The sequence below is a fragment of the Atractosteus spatula genome, chromosome 8, assembly GCF_055471065.1.
Source record: "Atractosteus spatula isolate fAtrSpa1 chromosome 8, fAtrSpa1.hap1, whole genome shotgun sequence".
NCBI lineage: Eukaryota > Metazoa > Chordata > Actinopteri > Semionotiformes > Lepisosteidae > Atractosteus > Atractosteus spatula.
The window spans coordinates 58,614,017-58,636,842 of NC_142713.1; the positions used below are offsets into that span (position 1 = coordinate 58,614,017).

General features: G+C 42.2%; 1 protein-coding gene and 1 pseudogene across 1 annotated transcript in view; one reads left to right on the forward strand and one right to left on the reverse strand.

Moving 5' to 3' along the window:
- Positions 1 to 2,401: 2,401 nt before the first annotated feature.
- On the reverse strand, positions 2,402 to 6,463 carry LOC148829915 (pineal opsin-like; annotated as a pseudogene).
- A 5,157-nt stretch (positions 6,464 to 11,620) lies between these two features.
- The window catches only part of stab2 (stabilin 2), a 63,189-nt gene continuing 51,983 nt past the window's right edge, over positions 11,621 to 22,826 (forward strand). The window contains exons 1-9 of the mRNA XM_088922633.1: positions 11,621 to 11,707; positions 12,940 to 13,067; positions 13,478 to 13,593; positions 16,288 to 16,373; positions 17,779 to 17,848; positions 18,069 to 18,164; positions 20,064 to 20,186; positions 20,980 to 21,176; positions 22,315 to 22,448. Coding sequence (XP_088778759.1) covers positions 11,621 to 11,707; positions 12,940 to 13,067; positions 13,478 to 13,593; positions 16,288 to 16,373; positions 17,779 to 17,848; positions 18,069 to 18,164; positions 20,064 to 20,186; positions 20,980 to 21,176; positions 22,315 to 22,448 — 1,037 coding nt within the window. The remainder of the gene's footprint in view (positions 11,708 to 12,939; positions 13,068 to 13,477; positions 13,594 to 16,287; positions 16,374 to 17,778; positions 17,849 to 18,068; positions 18,165 to 20,063; positions 20,187 to 20,979; positions 21,177 to 22,314; positions 22,449 to 22,826) is intronic.

The window sequence follows — 22,826 nt, forward strand, 5'->3', positions numbered from 1 at the left end:
CTGAAAAAGATATCGCTGCTCTTGAATCAGTCCGAAAAACGAATCATGCTAAAATGAATCATTTGGGATTCAAATAAATGTCTTAATCTGACAAAAGTGTGGAATTCTTTTATTCTTGAGTAGGAAATAATATATATTCCATACATACTGTATATGAAAAATCTCAAAGGCATGAACAAAGTTAGCTCGTCAGAATCAGCAGTGAAATACAAATCACAGACAGAAAGGAAACTGCTTGGAAAGGAATTCGAAACCGAGAACAGGAGACACTGATTTACACAAAGGGTTGTGTAAGTATGAAACAAACTATCCTCTCATTATTCTCAAGCTGTTACAGTGGCTTCTTTCATTAGAGAGACAGTCTTTATTACCCCCAGGGGCCAATTTGTTTTACAACAGCAAACAAAATAAAGAAAACCACAAAAATAAACAATACACATACTGTTTACATGTCCAAGAGAATCACCTACTAATCAGGGTGAGGGCCGCAGGTCTAAATGAGAACCTGTTTGTTTTCAGAGGGTGGTGTCAGTATCAGTTCAGAGGGGAGTAATCGGAGGTTCTTAAAGGAAGAGTGCCAAGGGTCCTCTGGAAAGGAATCAGCTTTGCGTAAACATGCGACTGATAAGATGAAGGGCCAGAAGATCAGTGGTCGTGACCTTCTGACACTGTCTGACGACACTCCCCCATTCCTGCCCTCCTCTGATTCAGATTCGAAACCAGCAGATCTGTGCACAAGTTATGGCAGTTTCAACAATGACTGGTAAAATATGATCAAAAACAAATTATCAGCCTGCAGTTCTTTAAGCTTCCTTAAGGACAATAGAAGCTGTTGTCCTTTTTTGTAAACGGAATCAAAGTTCACCTCAAAATTTAACTTGGAACAGTTCCTAAACACTTTCAATTGTTCAGAGTTTCTAAATCACTCAAAGAGATTCTCAAATACATTATTAGCAACTAACGACCTAGCAAATTAGATGGGCTGATTGGCATCCTCTCAGCTGTATGTTTTATACAGTATATGAACAATTGCCTCCTGCTTTGAGTTCATCCTCTAAATTTCCATTCGTGCCCCTTGGCCCATGATCCAGTGTCAGCACTGAAGTAGTAATGTGGGATGAAACAGAAAGGTGCTGTTGTTTGATAGGAGACATACTGTACTGTAGGTTAAAGTCAAAACTGTAACACACCAGCCTATTCCTTTGTCCATTTAAATATCCAGACTTTAGCTGTGGTTGTTGACATTTATGGCATGGGTTACACTGTCATAAAATGTTAAATCAAGGGAACTATTTTATAGAAGAATGGCAACATTAATTCACAAATTGATAAGAACTTTGATGGTACTATTTAGTGTATTTTGGCTAGCTCTAAATCCTCATCTAGACTCAGCTGGTCAGTGTTTTCTACTGAGCTTCAGATGATGTCATGACAGAGGATGGAGCAGAACATAATCTTCACAGAGCAGGATTGAATCTCAAGGAAACAGATATTCAACTCAGAGGGAGTAACAAGATGAAGGTCTTTTATGTTTCGAAACAACCCTTATATTGGCTCTGTAACCCCTGTATCAAACACACATGGGTATTGTGATCTGCGAAAGATAACAGTGTGGTGTGTCAGTATTAAACAGCGCTGGAATCTCTTTTTAGGGCTCTGAGAAGCAGGACTAACAGGAGCCTGACCAATCAGTTTTCACCACTAATTAACCATTCTTCAAAGTGTTGAAATAATGAACTGCGTCTCCAGTCATGTATCGATTTATGGTCATCATTGAAGCGCAAACAGCTCAGAACTATGTAATTTGAAACACTCTTGTTTTTTTATGTTTTTTTATACAAGCAAAAGAGGCTAATTCACCAAAAATATCAATGCATTATTTTTACAGACCTCTCGTACCGAGTACACATTAGAAGAAAAACTGAACATTTCATGTACATGCTTAGGGTTTATAAAGCTTTCGCTGTGATAATTCATCTAATTATTAATAATGGTTGCAAAATACTGTTTCTCAGATAATGCTATTCTCTTTTACCTGGGTCAGCTGCATGATACATTTTCCTGTCTCTAATCATTAAGACTAATTTGTAAATGAAACTTTTTGCCCCCTGTCTGTCAATTGAATTTCCCCTGAAGTGCGAATCCCTCTGAAGAGAGGGCCTCTGACTTACAGCTGCTTTCATGCCTGGATCTGGTATTTGCTCCTGGCACCAGAACCTGGAATTCTGATACTTTGAGATATCAGGTTACAATAATCACCAAAATTGCAGCACAAGCACACATTTTGTTCTCTCCTTTATCATACCTGGATTGAGAGTGACCTTTAGGAGTGTAACTGAGTAGCAGTTGGACTGGTTGTGCATGCTGGCAGGCTGTGAGGGGTCATACAGGCAGTTAGGGGTCACACAGCAGAAACCTGATTGAGTTTTCTGGTGGCCCTGATCTCCTCTGGGGCCGCAGTAGTGGCACCCCCCTCCTCCAGAGCCCTGACTCTCAGGTGTGCACAGGTAAGGAGGTCCACAGCACACTCACGGAACTGCCAGAGTCAGAAACAGGGACGATTTGCATGTAAATACTGCAATACCCATGTAACATCATTCCTAAAAAGAAGCTGATTAGAATATCCCTGCCCAATGTGCACAAAAACTGGGCTCTTCTTAATGTTTTGGCTCATGCTGTGACATCCACAGCTTTTCTCTGACTAATTGTGTATCTAAAAAATGTACAGGCCTCTTACTGGCTTAAGACTTTGTAGGGTAATTAAAATGTATTCAGAGCTAATATTTAAACAGTATTCATTCGTCCTTGGACTGCATTTAGCTGAAGCAGGCATGCCTGTCACAGAAGTTATGAATCACCTGCTCTCTTTTTTTTGGTTTGTTGTTTCCTTGTTGGCTCTTCCTTTCACTCTCTTCTTCCTTTCCGTCAGTCTGCTCCTCATTGTGTCCAGCAAACCGTGAAAACCTAGACCAAGGCCATACTCCAGAGAGAATTCTTTAACATTCACTACAGTAGATTCAAAACAAAGTAATTTATTTGATATACAGTACTTATGTGTATCAGGGGTGATCTACAGTACTTTGTAGTACTTACCTATTAGGCCTAGGTAAGAAACATGGGATATGACTGTTGGACGGTCTTATATTACATTACGTGATATTTAAGCTGTGAATGGTTCCTGCAAACCGAGACAGAGGGGCTGTGCTCTGCTCTTATCTACAGTGCCATGGTAAGAAGGAAGGGACATCCAGGATGTTTTAGTTTATTTCCTCCAACTGTTTCCTGCCTCCTCCGACACTTGTTCAGCTGCATAGTGAGGGGCCCTCAGACAGACAGCTCAAACTGGTATTTGATATTTTTAAACTCCAGCAAGCTCATGTGAGACGGGTCCTCTAAACAATGAGTTATCTACAGTATGTTTCTAACAGCTCCCTTAAACAAAGAATACACAGAGCTCTGAAAACAAGTGGTTCACTTTTTCCAGGAAGCCTGATTTTAAACAAGTAAGCGTGACAGACCGCAGGGCACGTATTTATTACATGATTGCCCATTTCTTTTATGGATACAGCAAACAGAGCAAAGGGCCACAGCGTCCATTTGTGACTCCAAGAGACAAAACATGTCCCCTTGTCGCTTGGAATAGATCTTCTGAAACCCTCAAACACTTCTAAAGCACTCAACTTAATGATTGTCCTACACTTTAATCAGGGACTTCAATCATCTTACATTCTGACAGACCAGCATGGAAATATGATTCCTGTATATCCTTTAATCCAGCCAGTCCTCGTCTATAACTGAGAAATTGTTTTTCACTCACCCTGACCTTACTGTTACAGAGACCTCACCCAATTACTTCTCCCTTACTCAAACTCTCTCCATCCCTTGGAACCAAGTGCCTAACAATAAATCCTCACCACTTGTTCACAATTCAGCAGCACGGATCCTAACAAAAACAAGAAAGAGAACACATATCACCCCTGTTCTGAGAGAACTTCACTGGTTACCTGTATTATCTAGGGTAGATTTTAAAGTTATTTTATTTGTTTTTAAAGTTTTAAATGGCCTAGCACCTACAGTACTGTACGTACCTTACTGAATGTCTGTCTTTATATGTTCCTATATCTGACCTGAGCAAATACTTGCCTTCTGCAAATGGCACATGTGGAATACTGTACAGAAAGAGTGGAGAGGCTGCTTTTTGTTTTTATGCTTCTAAATTATGGAACTCACTACCACTTTTTATTGGGCAGTCAAGCTTGGTACATTGTTTTAAAAACACTTGAAAACATATCTTTTTAATTCAGCTTTTAGTTCTTTGTGGTTCTTTGTTCTTTCTTTTTTATTTATCTTTTATTGTTCTTATTTTATTATGACTTTCCTCATATCTATTTATTTCTTTTTCAAGCATAAATTGACATTTATGTTGCTTTACTGTTTAACTGTGTTTTCTTTTACAACTGAAAGCATATCTCTTAATTTTAAGATTTTATTTTTACGCTTGGTTTGTAAAGCACTTTGAGCTGCTATGTGTGCTCTATAAATAAAGTTTGGGATTATTATTACCTTGATGTTCACCCCCTGGAGAGCTCTGATCTCCATGTACCCTACCCAGGTCTTTAAAATCCCCACGGGGGTTTTATAATTGGCTGATTGTAACCTTCTAGCCAAACTCTTGCCCCCTTTCAGTGTAGATAAATTCCCTTTGGGACTTCTAACCAGTTGTTGTAGTTAACCAAGCCCTTGAATAGTATGAAGGGAGAGAACCTTACTAGTAGGATAACCCCTCTCTCGGTTGATACCTCTTGGGCGGCACCACTCTGCTCTCTTCTTTACCTTACCGGTGGCCCAAAAGAGCAACAACCAGGTTCGCTACTACGTACAGTACATCTGTACTTCTCCCTCTGCCGGGCGGAGCGGAGGCTCTGTGGCTCAGGATCTGCGCCTGTGGCTGGAAGGCTGCCGGTTCGTGTCCTGCGGCTGGCAGAGGAATCCTACTCCGTTGGGCCCCTGAGCAAGGCCCTTCACCCCAACTGCTCCAGGGGCGCAGTATTAATGTTCTTCAGATCTGCTCCAGTGTGTTGCTCAGTTTCTCATAAGAAAATGCGTGTTCAGTATCCACTCACAAAAAGTGCATTTCCTGGTCTTTCCATAATGTTTCAGCTCTTTATTCCCTCATCACTGACATTACTGGGCCATGCGCTGCCTGTGTACTTGTCTTGTTCTTGTGACAGCTGGCAAAAGACTTCCAGTTCTGAGTGAGAGCCAGCTGGGCCATGAGGCATTGCCTGAGGGATCCCCTGTTACCACCTGGGGGTTCACCCCTGGCCTGGGGGTGTTCCCTGGATGGCATGACTTGAACATCTTGTGCATTTGCCATACCATCTTGTTGAAGAAAACGTAAATGGTGGGATTGTAGGTGGGGCTGGTTTTGGCAAAGGACATGGGCCCCGGGGCTGCCAGAGGCGGGATGGACAGAGCTGGGTCAAGGACGATGACCCACGGTGGCAGAAACGGCGTAAGGCGTCCAGCAGACCAGGAATGCCAGCGCGACCACCAGTGCCATCATCCCAGCGCTGCACCTCCCCCCCCCCGCTCGATCTTCTGATTCAGCAAGGAAGGACACGAGGCAGGGCAGCGCCCTGTGGGCGCCCACCCACAAAGCAAGCGCTCAGGAAGGAGAAACACGGAAAGTATGTCTTGTACTGTATTTTTCGTCCCCTTAGCGTGCTTTCGCATGATCTCCCTTATACCATATCAGTATCTCTTTTAGGGCTCTGAGAAGCAGGACTAACAGGAGCCTGACCAATCAGTTTTCACCACTAATGCAACCATTCTTCTAAGTGTTGAAATAATGACTGATCTGATTATGAACGGGGGAAGTAGGGAGCAGAAAGCAAAGTACATGACAGTGTAGCTGTAGCTGCTCCAGGACCGCTCCTCCCACCCGATCGAGCAGGAGGTTTGACCCCCCTCAAGCCCGTAGGAGCTCCACCCCAGGAGGGGGGGCACTGCCCAGCCCAGGCAGAGGAGCCACACAAACGCCAGGCTCTGGCAGACCCTCCTTGGGCTCGGCGCGAAGGCTCTGACAGGCCGACAGACGACACTGTACCTCTCAAAGGGCAGGACAGTCAACGTCCACAGGGACACAGCACCTGGGGTGGACAAACAGACCCAGCAGCCCCAGTCAGGCGAATGAAGTAATAACAGTCGATGGTTTCATTCAGGATCTTCGACGTGTTTCTCCTTATAGGACTTGATAGCCAAGACAGCAATGTCAGGCCCTCATCCAACCAGATTCCCACACGGAAGCGCACTCGCACTAATTACACTCCAGCTCTGAGCACTTCTTCTAAACGACACTGTTCCTGTCAATCAACCAACCATGATACTCCATACTATCAACGCACCTTCCTCCTCTCACGATATTTAAACCCTTGAAGACCCTCTGCTCTTTGCCTGGCATTGATCGCCCCTCTGGAGCTTCTACCTCGCCGTCTATTTCTAGTCTTCTAAACAATTTATGGTCCAAACTACGGAGCTCGCCCTTGACCATGTCTGTCGCCTAGCCCTCTCCTGGATTGGAAGCTACCTGGTCGTTCCCCTCTGTCTCCTGACCACCTGAGGTACCACACAGGGTCCATCCTCCTGATTGCTCTAAGGGTCACTCGTGACAAGCACTGCTTCACCACTGATTTTTTTTTACCAGCAGTGAGCAGGGGCCCTCATTTTCTTTGAGGAAAAAAATCGAAACTCTTTCAGAAACTATGAAATTCCACTTTTTTTTTAATTCATGCATTCATTATGAGAGAGCTTCTTATTCCTGAGAAGGGTTGTGGAAGCACAAGCCACAGAGAGGATTGTACTCATGACTGAGATCAAACCGGCTCTGGCTACATGCTTTCAGAGACACTAGTTGACCTAGCCAGGCAGTTATTGGAAAGAACATACAAATTTTACATAGAAGGTGCTACTGTGTAGAATTATGATCATTAATTATAATGATTAGTGCAGAGAGAAACTGCGAGGCAATATTGCTGCCTCCTGTGCCTTTAGAGTAAAATACTAAATTGCTATATGCTATAGCCAAATGTGTGATTAACACTACAGTGCATTTTGCGGCAAAATTGGAAATACTTTATTTAATAAATCACACTCTACTGCAATTGTAGGGTTTGGGTCCGTATTGTTTATTAAAGATTCCGTAAATACCAAAACAAAAGTGCTGCCTAAATGTATGAAAATGCTAGCATTTTCAGCAGCAACAAATCCAAGCACCAGCCTGCCAGGGTTTAAATAGTACGTCTGACGTGCAGAGGCAATTTCCGCTTGAAGTGATGTCCCCTCAAACTTTTTGTAATTTCTCTGGAAGTATAGACAGAAGATATCTACTTTAGGGCTTAAATTCAAGCTAAATGTGATTTTAAAACCACAATGTGTGGATATGCTGGAGTGTCATGTTTTTACAAGAAGATTTCTATCAAAATCTGAAGCCCCTCAATAACTAACACTGTAGCCAGCCATTTAAAAATAAACCTGACCACAGGATGCATTGTAAAGTGTGCAGGTTCTGCTGACAACCTAAACTAGCCAGCCAGTCAAGGAAAAAGAGCAAGAAAACTGCACACTGACCAGACATTGCAGAGAATTGCACATGTCTTGCTGACCACTGGATTTTATATCTCCAAACCAGAAATGTGCAATACAAAACAAGACACTTATAGTGAACAAATTCAAACAACATAAGAACCGAAGGAAACTTGCAAACGAGCAGAGTTTATTCATCCAATCTTGCTCACAAGGTATGTTTGGAGCTACAGTACCCGAAACTTGAATGTCATTATCGTGTGTTTATGTTGATATGTCATTTACCACTTACAAACAACGTGAGGAACCAAAACAAAAAGGCAAACAATGCTAGGAATATAGTTAAAAACATGGAAGTTGAATCAAGGGATGTTATGTTGAAGCTGTGTAAAGCACTGCTAAGACTTTGTTTAGAATACTGTGTACAATTTAGGTCACCGTGTTACTGAACAGATGTTACTGCTATTGAATCAGTCCAGAGCTACCAGACACATCTCAGGGAATAACGGATTGAGCCACACGGACAGACTGAAGGAACAGACCACAACAAGAAAACAAAACTGGGAAGAAAGCTTTCTGAATCCTAGCTTTCTGGTGCTGGAAGTGTGAACAGAGTGATATAGTTATTCCCTCACCCCTGTTAGCACTGTGTGAGTGGTGTGAACATTTCTTATCTGCCTCAGTCTGTCAGCACGCACTGCTCACTGTCTGCTCTCACCCCAATTGAAACAGATGTTTGAGATTTTAACATTTTGGTTATATAAGCAGGGAGTAGGTCCACATAGTGTCAGACAGCAGTTTTTTATCCACATTTATATGTTTAAGACCTCCATAATGACGCCTGTTGAAAAGAAAGTCTGAATAAGTCTTGTTGTTTAAGATTTGGTGTTTGTTTTCTTCTTTGCAAAATAATTCAGCACTAAATTAGATAAACAACAAAATTAGAATATACTCCAGTTTTATTCATGCCGTTCATTTTACTTAATGAGCTCAAGCTACTGTGTCATTTAAAATAGACACTGAAAAGTTTTGACTGGAAGTTTGCTAATGGGAGCGTGCATGAAAACCCATGATCTACATCTAATTTGCTGTTTTTGTGATATAATACACATTACTTCTTTAATCTGATACTCTGCAAAACTTAACAAGGTCTGAATTAATGATGCTATAGTGAGAACACTGTAAAGTGATAAAGAATGATTCACCATTAAAAACTACTAAATAATATGTTTAATACACTTCTGCGGATTGCTCATAAAGCAGGATTACAGTAGCAGATCTTCTATTATATTATAATATATTATAATGTAATAGTCTTCTATTACACTATGACACTTTCATATTCCATAAAATTATTTGATTTATAATATCTTAATAATAGGATTATTGTATTTTCCAGACCTGGATGTTTCGTAACTCATTTATTTTTTATTTACGTTTAGATGTATGTTGATTCACTCACTGTCTTCATCTGCCCTGTACTTGAAAAATAGTATTTGAGACAAGAACTAATTTAATCTGCTGGCATAGACAATGCTAATGAACCCTTCATGGAAAACATCTTACTCATTGTATGTTTGTCACCCCCTACAGTTTTCATAACTGTACTGCAGTGGACGTCTTGAGAAATACAAAATCTTTGGTTATTTAGAGCCTTGTCTCCAATGTGTAAATGTGCTCAAACCTGAAATCTGCTCCTATAAGACTTGTAGAAAGTTATAAAAGTTGGAGAAAGTTGGATGGAAGGAGTAACTTCTCATATCTTTTCACACATCACTGTATATAGAGGAGTCAATCAAGGAGGAAGAAGGGGTAAATTGCCTATGGGATCTAAAATGGCAACTTAAATCTCTCACACTAATCATCCCAGCTCACTCTCTCTGCACTCCCCTCTCACACTAATCATCCCAGCTCACTCTCTCTGCACTCCCCTCTCACACTAATCATCCCAGCTCACTCTCTCTCCACTCCCCTCTCACACTAATCATCCCAGCTCACTCTCTGTGCACTCCCCTCTCACACTAATCATCCCAGCTCACTTTCTCTCCACTCCCCTCTCACACTAATCATCCCAGCTCACTCTCTCTGCACTCCCCTCTCACAGTAATCATCCAAGCTCACTCTCTCTGCACTCCCCTCTCACAGTAATCATCCAAGCTCACTCTCTCTGCACTCCCCTCTCACACTAATCATCCCAGCTCACTCTCTCTGCACTCCCCTCTCACACTAATCATCCCAACTCACTCTCTCTCCACTCCCCTCTCACACTAATCATCCCAGCTCACTCTCTCTCCACTCCCCTCTCACACTAATCATCCCAGCTCACTTTCTCTCCACTCCCCTCTCACACTAATCATCCCAGCTCACTCTCTCTGCACTCCCCTCTCACAGTAATCATCCAAGCTCACTCTCTCTGCACTCCCCTCTCACACTAATCATCCCAGCTCACTCTCTCTGCACTCCCCTCTCACACTAATCATCCCAGCTCACTCTCTCTCCACTCCCCTCTCACACTAATCATCCCAACTCACTCTCTCTCCACTCCCCTCTCACACTAATCATCCCAACTCACTCTCTCTCCACTCCCCTCTCACACTAATCATCCCAACTCACTCTCTCTGCACTCCCCTCTCACAGTAATCATCCAAGCTCACTCTCTCTGCACTCCCCTCTCACAGTAATCATCCAAGCTCACTCTCTCTGCACTCCCCTCTCACACTAATCATCCCAACTCACTCTCTCTGCATGCCCCTGCCACTCCAGTCACCGTCTCTAAACTGATAGTGTTTAATAATGTCAGAAACTAAAACTCTTTAAGCAGGTGGATATCAAGTCACCTGGTGGCTGTGCTCCTGTGATAAAAGAGCTTAAATGCCTGTTTTCCTGGTCTAAAACTGCCCACAGCTGTCTGCATGTAAATAGGAGACCCTGTAATATTTCTTTGAAGACCATTGAATAACTGGGACCAGTTAACTGCCCGACCAATGGAAAGGGCAGACCACCCAGTCAAATTCCACAGGGTAATGCGCACCACAGGGAATACAGGAAGGAATTCAACTGCTTTTTCTCATAGATAGGGAAGCCTCTTACTTCATAACACTTTTGTGCAGCAGGGCTCCCAGTTAAAGTCCCAGAGTCCCCAGATGAATCCCCAGATGAACGGGACCAGCAGATGAACCTGCACAAATGATGAATTAGACCTTCCCAATTATTTTCAGCTGAACAGTTCTAAATCTGACATTACAGATATTTTGGAATAGCTTAAAAGTTAGATAGTGCCCAATGACGTTTATTGACGTTTATTTGCTTAATCCCAGAGTTCCCAGAGTTTTCAAACCATGCAGCAGAAAGTACATCTGCTTCTCCTGCTGATAGTGGGAGCACAGTCTGTCCTCTCCTGGTAGCCCTCTGTGCTTCTGCCTCTGTGGCCCATTTTATTTGACCTCATACTGTAAATACACCTGTCTTGTGATATCAGAAGGGTATTTCTGACATGGCAATAACTGTTATGTGTCTTATCAAAACACAACAACAGTCAACGTAATAACTCCTCACCAAGAAAAAACTGCACCATGATGGAATCCTGCTTTTATCTAGTAAAAAGGTTTAAGCAGTATGAACATTTTCTTTTTAACACAGAAAGAACATAAAAACAAATTAACAGACTCATTATCTGTGTCAATAATGGCTTGAGATCAAGTCCATACCATCAAAAACACAGGTTCAGGAAAGTCTCAACACATCTGAGTATTTTCAATGGCCAAATTTAATTTATGTCCCAGGAAATCCTGCTATTCTGTTCTCTAGAAGTTGCACAGGTTTGTTTGAACAGAAAACAGGCACTTTTGGTTTTTCTTCCTGTCTGTTGGAAGAATCTGGAACCCACGGGGTTGAGAGATTGGAGGGTATCTGACACAGGAAAGCGAGGAGGATGTTAAAGGCCAGAGGCTAGTGGACCAGCGCTCACAGTCTGGCGCAGCTCCTCAGAGTCTCTGCACCACAGCGCAAGTCTGCAACCTGAGGAGGTACTTCAGCAATGGACAAGAAACGCAGATTTCACACTGTCCTGTATCTGGCGTTTTTATTTTGGTGGCTTTTCTGTTCGCTTGCAGATGGTGCAAAGGTAGGCTCATCTTTTTTTTTGGTTTGAATGAAAACCCAAGTCTCCCAAGGCAGCTTTGAAAATACCTGGTTTCAGCGGCACTTGTATTCTTTCATCAGATTAATTTCCCAACGGATGCAATTTCAGAGTTTGTTCCTCCTTTATCCTGTTTACATTGGACTGCAGAAACACAACACTGTCTTGAATAAATCATCAGCATCTAATTCTGTGAAAAGTTATGAAAGATACAAGCGCTCCTTTTACATAGTGAATGGAAAATCAAGGAGGCAGCTGCATCAGCGTCCGTAGCATGCAAAGGAACAAGTAAAGGTTTATTCTGTGCTGAAAAGACAAGAAAAAAAACACAACGTTTCGGCGGTCGAGCCTTCTTCACCTGAAGAAGGTTCCACAGCTGAAATGTTGTGAATGGAAAATAACTGATACAGAATCTGATTTATCTTCAGTCAGACCGATATTCATTTTTACCCAACAAAAGTGTAGTAAGATATTCAGGAGGTGCTACAAATTAAGTGGTCAATTTCATTAGTGTCAAACACACAGATAAGTGAGGTACAGTATGTTGCATTGCTTACTGGAAAGAAAGAAATGTGATACAGTAATATTTTCACCTGTGCCAATATCTGAGCCCGTTAGATTGTTTTCATTGTGCTACGGTTCAGGCAGGACATAAAGACAGGCATCTGTTTTTCTTAATTTAGGAAACTCCAACCAATATTTTGAACACAGCAGGTAGACTTTCTGATCTGGTCTCCTACATGTTGCTGCTCCTTTAATTAAAAAGCACTACTCTGGAAATGAAAAGGGAAAACATCTCTCCTTTGAGATAAACCTGCAATGTTACTGTTAAAGACCCCAGCAGGGTTGTCAAAACATTTTAATTTGCTAGTTTTATGGTATAAATGTTCTCTGGTTTGTGACATTATACCTTTTAAAAGCGAGAATGCTCAAAATAATAACAACCGTCATCATTAACAGTTCATTTATAGATGTCTTTGTCCAGGAAGAAATTATAGAATTCAAGTTACAACGTTATTCATACACTTCAGAAACAGTACCCCCAAACCCTGCCTGAATAAGAAATTTAGCAGGTGCCATGTGATTAATAAATTGCTGTAGCATCCGGCTTTTATCAGACTGAATTAGAAAATAAAACTGCAATTAATAAGCAGAAAAAAATTGACGATGGTCATATTGTCTGTTCCTGCAAGTTTAACAATGTCTGCAATAAACAGAACAGGTGTGACAAGAAGACGCTGGTGATGACTAAATCTGAGTGCCGTTCCTGCATCCTCAGCCCCAAGGTAGACTGTCCAGAGGGGTACAAGAAGATCTCTACAGGCAGTGGGAACCCAGACTGCAGGTGAGGGCTTGCAGGAGACCTACAGCAAAGCCCCTGTCCTTTACAGCCAGGCAGGCGGTACGAGTCCCGAATATCAACTGAATGTTTCACTGGTTTTTCAGAGAAACGGGGAAGAGGAGATTAAAGAGGCTTAGCCGTGAAGGATTTGAAAAAACGAGTTCTGAAAACACTTTTATTAGCATCCTTAGCTGTTCAGAAAAAAAATGATTCAGTGATTCGTTTTGGTATGTTTCTGATGACAGCTGTGGATAAAGACATGTCTACATGATCTTTCAAAAAGCTGCACATATTGCAGAATTTATCGTTTGCCTCGGAGACTACAATCAGAAATTACAGAGTAAATATTGACATGGGATCTACTGAACATGTTTTTGATTAACTTCGCAATTCATCTGTTTGTGTGCTCATAGGTATTTATATTCAGTGAACAACTACAGCCTATCACTCCCAGGCTGTAGTCATATTTGCATCAAAGAGGTTATGGAGCCACAGTGCTGTCCTGGATACTGGGGGACCGACTGCATGGGTAGGTACACCAGGAACATCTGTTAGGTGGCTGCTTTGGGGCACAGCATTATTCTTAATCTTATACTGTACCTACTGTATTTTCATTGGAAGCAAGTAAATTCTGATAACTTTGCAAATCGGATCTGATCTTGCCAGTCCTTGAAGAGAACTGATGTCTCTTCTTCAAAGTCACTGGCACGCTGAAACTGGGGTATCTGTGCCGAACCCGGCTGGTGTGTTGGTTAGCAATAGAAACAGTACATTATGTATCTCCTGTGTGTTATGTTCAACTGTGTGTAAATGTGAATGAGCAGGAGAAGCTGTCTGTTTCCTTGCCTGCAAAAATGACCTTCCTCACTTTCCTGTATTTCCTGTTCATTCAACGTTTCTCCTTCACAATTGCAGCTGCGAAGGCAATTTTTTAAAACAAAAATCTGATTTATTTAGTGCTGGTTTTCACTCAGAAACAGAACCTTTCAAGAAATGTTATATTTAAGCATCACATAAATAGCAAAAAAATATATATTTTCTATTTGGTGCTTTCTTTGCAAAATGTTATTAAAGAAGGTAACCTGTGTTGTCAGCCCAGAAAATTCTGAAGTACAATGTAGTCATGATGATTAACTGAAAACTACTTTAGTTCTTCAATTTCTAATGCTTGAAAGATTTTAAACAATGGTTTATTCTATAATTTGAATTATTGAGGTTAAAGCCTGAATAAATGATCTATAGATTTACAGTATATCAGAATTGTTACAATACTGTGCAGGCATTACAATATCTACTGAATCTGCCGAACTAAACCAGGTGAATCAGTGTGATTTCATCTAAAATGTGGAGAGAGGTTTATAGGAAAATTGAAAAGACGTCTATTGAAATAAAAAGTAAATAAATTAATACACAAGATCTAAGTAAAGAAATGAGTAGAGAATGTGAAACAACTTTGACTGACAGACTTTCAAAAAGGAGAAAAAAAGTTAATTGAAAGTATTGGACAGTAGTTGTTAAAATTTGGTTTGATTTTAAAGAAAAATAAACTGACAGGAATCTCAATGTAATTGAGTGTGAATTAAAAAAAAAACATTGCCTGATCCTTGAACAGTTAAACTCCTGCCAGACTGTAAAGAACAGACCAGAAATATGAAGCACTTCGAAGTTTATTTTAAATCATTTACTTAAAAATTATAAAAAAAGACACAGATACATCACTTTGACAGCCTAAATAGGAAAGTTTTTAACACGAGACAAATGGTCTCTGCTTTGAGTGACCTGTATTGTTCTTTATGCTATTGTAATGAAGCACACACTCACAGGGGGATCTTTCAGAGGATACAGTACATGCCTGTAAATCCCAAATGAGATATTCTTCCTTCCTTCACAATAGAGCACAGCAACCGCCAGATACCTCCTGGAATGTGCTGACAGTCAGGATTTGGGGTCATATAGGTGTTTCCTCAATGTATCACTTCAGTGATAAATTTCAGCCATTCTGTACAGATTCACAGTGTGGAGGCAAAAGGAGTTCAGTCATTGTATTGCTGTCACTAAAAATCTCTGTGATCAAAGAGCCACTGGTGCAATCTGAATACTCACTTCGAAGAAAACTTGTCATAATACTAGAGCACAATCTTTGTTATGAACAGGAGGTGTGTGATTATGAACTAAGATAAAATTAGACAAAATCAAATTCTCTAAAGATTAAAAACGTCAGGTCTGCAGGCGGAAACATGAGGCTCATTCGTTCAAAAGATTAAACACTCTCTTGGCATGGCTTGTCACCCTGCTCTTCTTGGCCTTCCTCTTAATGCTCTGCAAGTGATAAGCTGCTACTACATTAGTCTTTACTAGGTCAAAACCTTTCCATCACTGTGTAAAAGCAGAACACTTCCGCGGTGTCTGTTAGCTAAAAAGTGGGTTTCTTCTCAGCCATGTCAGGGGGCAGACAGCCTTGGTTCCTCCAGATAAACACTGCATATCTTTAGTGCATTGGTTAATTAACGATGGAAGTGATCTTTATCAATTAATCGAGTATTAATTAAATATTGGCATCTATCATCCACCTGTCTCTAGGCTAAGGCACAGGGCTGATGCATTCTGAAATTGCTAGTCTATAAATGTTGATTTTTCACTGCTTAAATAGACGTATTTGTTTTTCGTTACACCTTCAACTGCAAGTTTCTTTGAGGACCTAGGACGGCCACGGATATTGATTCTCTGGCACATTCTGTGCAAAACCCAGAAACTGCTGACTCAAAGATGAGATCCACAATCGGAGCTCTGGAACATTCCGTCTTGAGGAATTAGTTTGAGGGGCTTCCAACAAACACAACCGCCGTTTTCAGAGGACAGAAGGAAGGAAATGCAGCAGAGTGCTTGAATGTTGAGAAAAACTGATAAGAGGCAGAGAACAAAGACCCCACCAGCGAGAGAGGACTTGCTATTTCTGTCAGGCCTTCACAGAGGCCAGATTCTTGGTTATTGTGAGTGAGAAAGAAGAAAATGGCTATTCGGGGATTATTTCATTGGCGTTCATGTGGACTGGTGCATAGTGACTCTCGGGAAGCATTGTAAATGTTGTCATTTAGCTCTACGCTTCGCTCTGTGTATGTTATCGCTGTCCTTTTATAGGAGAAATGCATATAAATTGTGTATCAATTCCTTTCCAAACACACTGTACTTTAAAGGAGCTTCTCTTCCCTGTGTCCTGATGCAGAATGCCCGGAGAGAGCCGAGGCACCCTGCAGTAACAGGGGGGTTTGCTCTGATGGCCTGTCCGGCAATGGGACCTGCAGCTGCTCGGTACGTCTCTTTCAGGACCCACTGTGTCCTCGGATTTTCTTCGGCACGTTTTTATTGCCTGCATCTTCTCCGCCATCTTCTGTTTCACCTCGTCAGGGTGATGCATTACCTCAAATGGTTCCCAGCTGCATGGACAATTTTCGGTTTAAAGCCCCACTAGCCTTCATAAGTGACTTCTCTCTATTAACCAGTCTGTTACTTTGGTTTTCAAGCCAACCCCCTCTTTACCTTGTGACTTTCAGTTAGTGGTACACAGTACCTAGCACACTGTAACTGGCACACAGTAACAGACGTTAACGAGTTAAGGAAAAAGGCACGAGAGGCCGTGCTATCTCGTGAATACAGTCACAGTTAAAAGGCGTGATTATATTCACGATATAGCACAGGCCTCGAGTGCCTTATTGCTTTTATAAAACGGTCCCCAAATATGCGATTGCTGAATAGAATGGATTTTAATTTGAAAAAATAATTTAACATCAAAATTAAGCTGTTTACGTTCCCTTTACGTCTGAGAATATAGTCCCTTGTTGCAACGCAACGTAGAAACACGGCCACAGGTAACATTCAGTAGCAAAGAGAGGACATTAGTTAGCCAATATGATAAAAAAATAAATGACTTGTTTTTTGTTAATTTCTTTAGTACTCTTATTTGAACATTTCCATTGATCGTACAAGCATTGAAAAACTGTCCAGTCCCAAGTTCGTCAGGCATTTTGGTTTTCGCTGGCGCTGGTGTCGGTGCCTGTCAGGATATCACTCCAGGGCTTTGTCATTAAAATTGGGTTTCCAATAACGCCATAGCGAACTCTCGCTATAACTATAACGGACATAATCTCCCTTGCTTTTAACCGAGCGTTTGAAAATTTCTAAGAATGAAAATGATTTGAACTACGCGACACTATCATTCAACGAGAGCACAAAAAATCACAGGGATCCTCAATAGCGCAACAAAGACAGCAGAAGAAGATACATGTATCAAATACCTGGGAATCCAAGCTTTCTTATCTACGCTAAGAAGTAATCTTTAAAAGCCTATGCGATTGATTTGATTGACCGTAACTTATCGGTCAGCGCATTGCTATTTCTTTATCACACAGTAAAAAGTCAAAATTCCTTCCAGGGTGTGCGTATATCAGAGAATGTAGCACGGCTTCGAAAGCGTGTCAGCCAATCCGTTTTATAATACATAGTAACTATTACACTGTAACAGATACAAAGTAACTACACAGTACCCAGTACACTGTAACTGGCACATAGTAACTGGTACACTGTATCTAATACACAGTAAATATAACACTGTAACAGGTACAAAGTAATTACACAGTAACTGGTGCACAGTGAATACACAGAATGTCCTCTTTCTCATGTATAGTAGCTCACAACTCTTCCTCCTTGTCTCCTTCAGGCAGGTTTTGGGGGAACTGCTTGTGAAACCTGTGTCGACAACAACATGTACGGGGCTAACTGCAGTTTAGGTAAGGAGGTACAAAGCTTTGATGTGTTTTAAAAACATGCAAAGCAATGCTCAATGCCTCTTTCTTCGGTAAGCTTTGTTAGCCATTACTAAGAAACGTGATAACTTCAGGATAAAAATCAAATAGGACAATAATATTCTTTGACTCTGTTCTAATTATATTTGAAGGAGAAGCCTCTTCAGTAACAACAGTATAAGACACTGTTTTCTCCATTCTGCAGCTTGTACCTGTTTGCATGGGCTTTGCAACAGTGGGACGAAAGGCGATGGGACATGTACGTGTTTCTCAGGGTACAAAGGCCGATACTGCGATCAGCGTAAGTCCTGGGATGGGAACTTAAAAGATGATCATTTTTATGAACTATGTGACCTACAGTACTGTCCAGAGACCTTTGCATGATCTTCCATTCTGATATTTTCTCACCTGGCTCTAAGACTGATTGGTCATGTTCTTTAGTTGTTTGTTTTAATACATACCCACCACATTTGAAGCTGCCAGTTGTTTGCAACTTGGCTGACAGCTCCAGCTCCTGTACGCTACCGAGAGAATGTGTCACGATCGCTACTCCTCCTCTTAAGGGCGCTCCAGCCCTTCCTTGTTCTACCTCATTCCCCACACCTGTCCCTTATTCCAGCCCCTCTTTAGTTCCACCTTAAAAGCCAGACGTAGGCGTTACTCGAGGCTCCTCATTGAATCCCGTTTCGTGAGAACCCGGGGTCCTGCTGCGTCTGGCTCCGTTATGGTTTTAACCTTCTGTTCCTGATTCCCCGCCCCGCCGGTCCCGACCCGGCTCATGCTTTTATTCCCTGGATGGATCTCCTGGCTTTGGACTCTGCTCTCCCGTTTGGATTCCCTTTTTGGACTTTGTCTTTGTTTGTTCGCCCCGGACTCACTTCCCCAGGACACCTGCTCACCTCGGACACGCCCCCCTGTCTCCAGACCCTTTCCTGCATGACTTTTTCCCCAGTGTATCTTCACTATTCCGGATCGTGTCGTCTGCATAGGGCCCGGAAAGAACTGTTCGTGACGGAATGAGAACCAAAGCCATTCAGCCTCGAGCGAGCTCCATGCGCCTGGTGTCACAGGGGCCACTGCTGCACGCTAGAGCTAAGGAGGAGCTGACCAGCCAAGGCCCTCATGAGCCCAGAGATGCCCTGAGGGAGTCGTGGTCACAGTGTACCGACATAACCCAGGCTACACCCCACAATGCCTGGACCCCAGGGCTGAACCAGTTCAGAGCCTGCTTTTATCTTGTCTAACCTACTGACAAGAACAAGAAACCTTTAAAAAAAACTGTTGTCAAGGTCCCATACTTCACACATATGAGCCCAGGGAATTTGGAGAACAAGTTGTTAGAAGAGACAACATAAGCTTGAGGATTAATACAGAAGGGCAAAGTCTTGTAAGGTTAGGTTAGGTAACATATTTTATAGGCACAGAAGCTATGGGATTTTCGAAAATTAGACAGGTATAGTAAGTGTCACCTCCGTAGTTTTGGCTCAGAATTATATTTACTGAAATCATCATGCATTGTCCTTTTTTGTTGTAAAGTGGGATTCTGGATTGATGGTATAAAATAGATGATTAATGAGATGAGACCATTCAACCCACCTGGCCCATTTGGTTGTTAGTAACTATGCCAAGAATCTCATCCACCCATATCTTAAAGGAGGCCAGGGTACTGTCTTCAACCATATGGCCAGGTATCCTGTTCCATACTCCCACATCCCTTTGGTTAAAGAAGTACCTCCTGTTCTCATTTTTACATGCACTTCTACATAGTTTTCACTTCCCTGCCCTCTGGTTCATGTTTCTGAAGAAATCTGCTAGGTTGACTGTATTGATGCCTTTTCAAATATCAGATCTCTTCCTACACTTCTCTGTTCCAGACTAAACAGATTCAGTCAGTGTTTATTCTGTCAGTGTGGGACCTTTAATCTCACCTTCTCATATAATCTCATAATCTCATGAGACATATTAACTGCAATCTCATAAAATATTTCATATGAAGTTATTCTGTAGACATTTGTGATTGCATTTTTAATAGAGGTCGGAGTATTTTAGCAACTTATTGTTTCCTCATTTGTTTTCAAGTTTTTTTTGTCCAATTTGTTTTCAAGGTTTTTTGATCCTGTTCAGGATCCCTGTACAATAGGAATCGTTTTAAAGCAGATCATACGGAAATGTGATTTGGACCGTTCCTCTTGCTCCTTAGCCATCCCTGAATGCGCAGCTCTGCGATGCTCGGAAAACGCCAGGTGCATAGAAGACGCCGGCACCGGGAAGCAGCTGTGTCGGTGTTTGCCAGGCCATCAGGGAGACGGGACTCACTGCACACGTAAGTGCTCAGCTGACAAGCTGTATTCGTCACGATTGTCATCCCTCCTCTAGAGGGCGCTCCAACCCTTTTGTGCTTCTTTCATTATCACGTTCACCTGTCCCAGGATTCACCAGTATTATTTAAACCCGCTGCTCTGGAAGCTCGGGGCACTGGAAGGCCCGCCTAGCATCAAGTCGCCTTGCGTCCGCAGCTTGAGGGCTGAGGCTTCCGATCGGCACCCTGACCCAGCTGAGTCTGGGGCTCCGAGTGCCTGGCCTCGTCACGATGTTTTTAACCTCCTGTTCCGGATCCCGCTCCGGATTTTAACCCTGTCTCGTCTTGGATCACCCAGTTTTTGGATTTTGGACAGCGCCCGGATTCCCCCCCTTGGACAGTCCTGGACTTGTTCGCCTGCGCTCCCCCCTTGCACCTGGATCACTGTCGGCACCGCCCCCCCGTTCGTCATCCAGTCCTTCCCTCACCCTGTTTTCCCTGTAGCCCTTCTCCAGCCTCTTCCGGATAATACCGTCTGCACAGGGTCCTAAACTACACACTACACGGGAGTCAGGACTGGCTCCTGTGACAGTATTGAGGATTGCAGTGAATGAATGACTCTGAAGCTCCCCCACTGTGAAGCGCTGTACCTGTGTGGGCTCTGTGGCAATATGTTGTGAAGACAGGTCGAAGACGGTCCAAGTCCAAGCCACAGCACAGTGGCTCAGCACGTATGCTGTGACGATCACCATCAAATTAATTGGATTGCTTGAATTATTCAAATTTTCATGTTTTTCTTTCGTGACCTTTTTTCCAGCCATTAATCCCTGTCTGGAGAAAATATGCCATTCGAATGCTATCTGTACCTACCTGGGGCCGAATCGCCACAGCTGCACCTGCGCCGAAGGGTACCAGGGTGATGGGCAGGTGTGCATGGCAGTGGACCCCTGCCAGGACAGCTTTGGGAACTGCCCTGCTGACTCCACTGTGTGTGTTTACGACAGCCCTGGAAAGGTCTGCCTTCACCCCTCTGTGTTTGAGCAGCACTGTGTCAATTCATCAGTCTAACCTGAACCCCTCTGTGTCAGAGCAGTGCCATGTCGATTCATCAGTCTAACCTGAACCCCTCTGTGTCTGAGCAGTGCCATGTCGATTCATCAGTCTAACCTGAACCCCTCTGTGTCTGAGCAGTGCCATGTCGATTCATCAGTCTAACCTGAACCCCTCTGTGTCTGAGGAGCTCTGTGTCGATTCATCAGTCTAACCTGAACCTTTCTGTGTCTGAGCAGTGCCATGTCGATTCATCAGTCTAACCTGAACCCCTCTGTGTCTGAGCAGTGCCATGTCGATTCATCAGTCTAACCTGAACCCCTCTGTGTCTGAGCAGTGCCATGTCGATTCATCAGTCTAACCTGAACCCCTCTGTGTCTGAGCAGCTCTGTGTCGATTCATCAGTCTAACCTGAACCTCTCTGTGTCTGAGCAGCTCTGTGTCGATTCATCAGTCTAACCTGAAACCCTCTGTGAATGAGCAGCTCTGTGTCGATTCTAATTCTAACCTGAACCTCGAACGAGGGAGAGAGATCACACATCCTCTACCTCTAAATTGAGGGAGGATGTTGAACAAAATACTCAAGATTTAGGAATTAAGGTATTAAAGATGTAACTGTAATTAAAATCTACATATTTTTAAAATATTTTAATGTTTGGGTTTTGTCTTCATTGTCTTTCATGAATTAGAATGTTATTTCTATATTTCTCAACCTGTTTTCTTGAATTCTGAGAAATTGCTCTACTTGCCTGCCTGTAGCATATTTTTACTTTAAATTTAATAGCTTATCTTCAGTGTCAGTTGAGAATTCAGTTACACATCCTTCCAGTCCTATTATACTAGCACTATTGTAACAGTTATGTACTGTATTCTGAATAAAATAACTGTGATGTTATTATTCAAGCAATCCTTGAAGAAATAATATATATACTGTATTTCAAGGGAGATTAAAATGCAGAAAACAATGACAATGACAAAGATTCAGAGTTCAATGAAAAAACAGTCACAACTCTATAACATGAATGGTGATTTTTAAAACTTTCAAAGTAAGAAACGCTTTTCTCTTAAAGAACGACACAGCTTTTGTGGTTTTTCTTTCCAGTCTCACTGCCAGTGCAAAGAGGGATTCAAACATCTGGAGCCAAGAGTGGGGTGCAGCCTCGTAGACATCTGCCTGTCAAACAACACCTGCAGTAAGGATGCTAGCTGCATGACTGCACACCCAGGAGAGATTGTGTACGTTCTCTTGAAGATTTAAACCGATTTGATGTTTGATGGGGCTGTGAAAATAACTAGTATTACAAGATTAATTCTAGGGTTACAGTCCCAAGATTCATAGGGAATGGAAAACAGGCCTATTTGCTCTGAAATGTTCTCTTTCACTGTGGCTTTATGGTAAAGCAGCATGAAGTACAGTCAGGTACAGCAGCAGTTATACTAAAAGAATTATAAATCATAGTGTCATACAAAAACATAGGAAAACAAAGCAAACATAGAGCAAAGTGCTGTTTTAAGCAAAATGAAGGAGTCTGAAAACTATCGGGGAAGATTTACACAGTGATCCAGTCCAGATCCTCACTATTCCTGGTGGATGCAGGATATTGTAGTGATTTT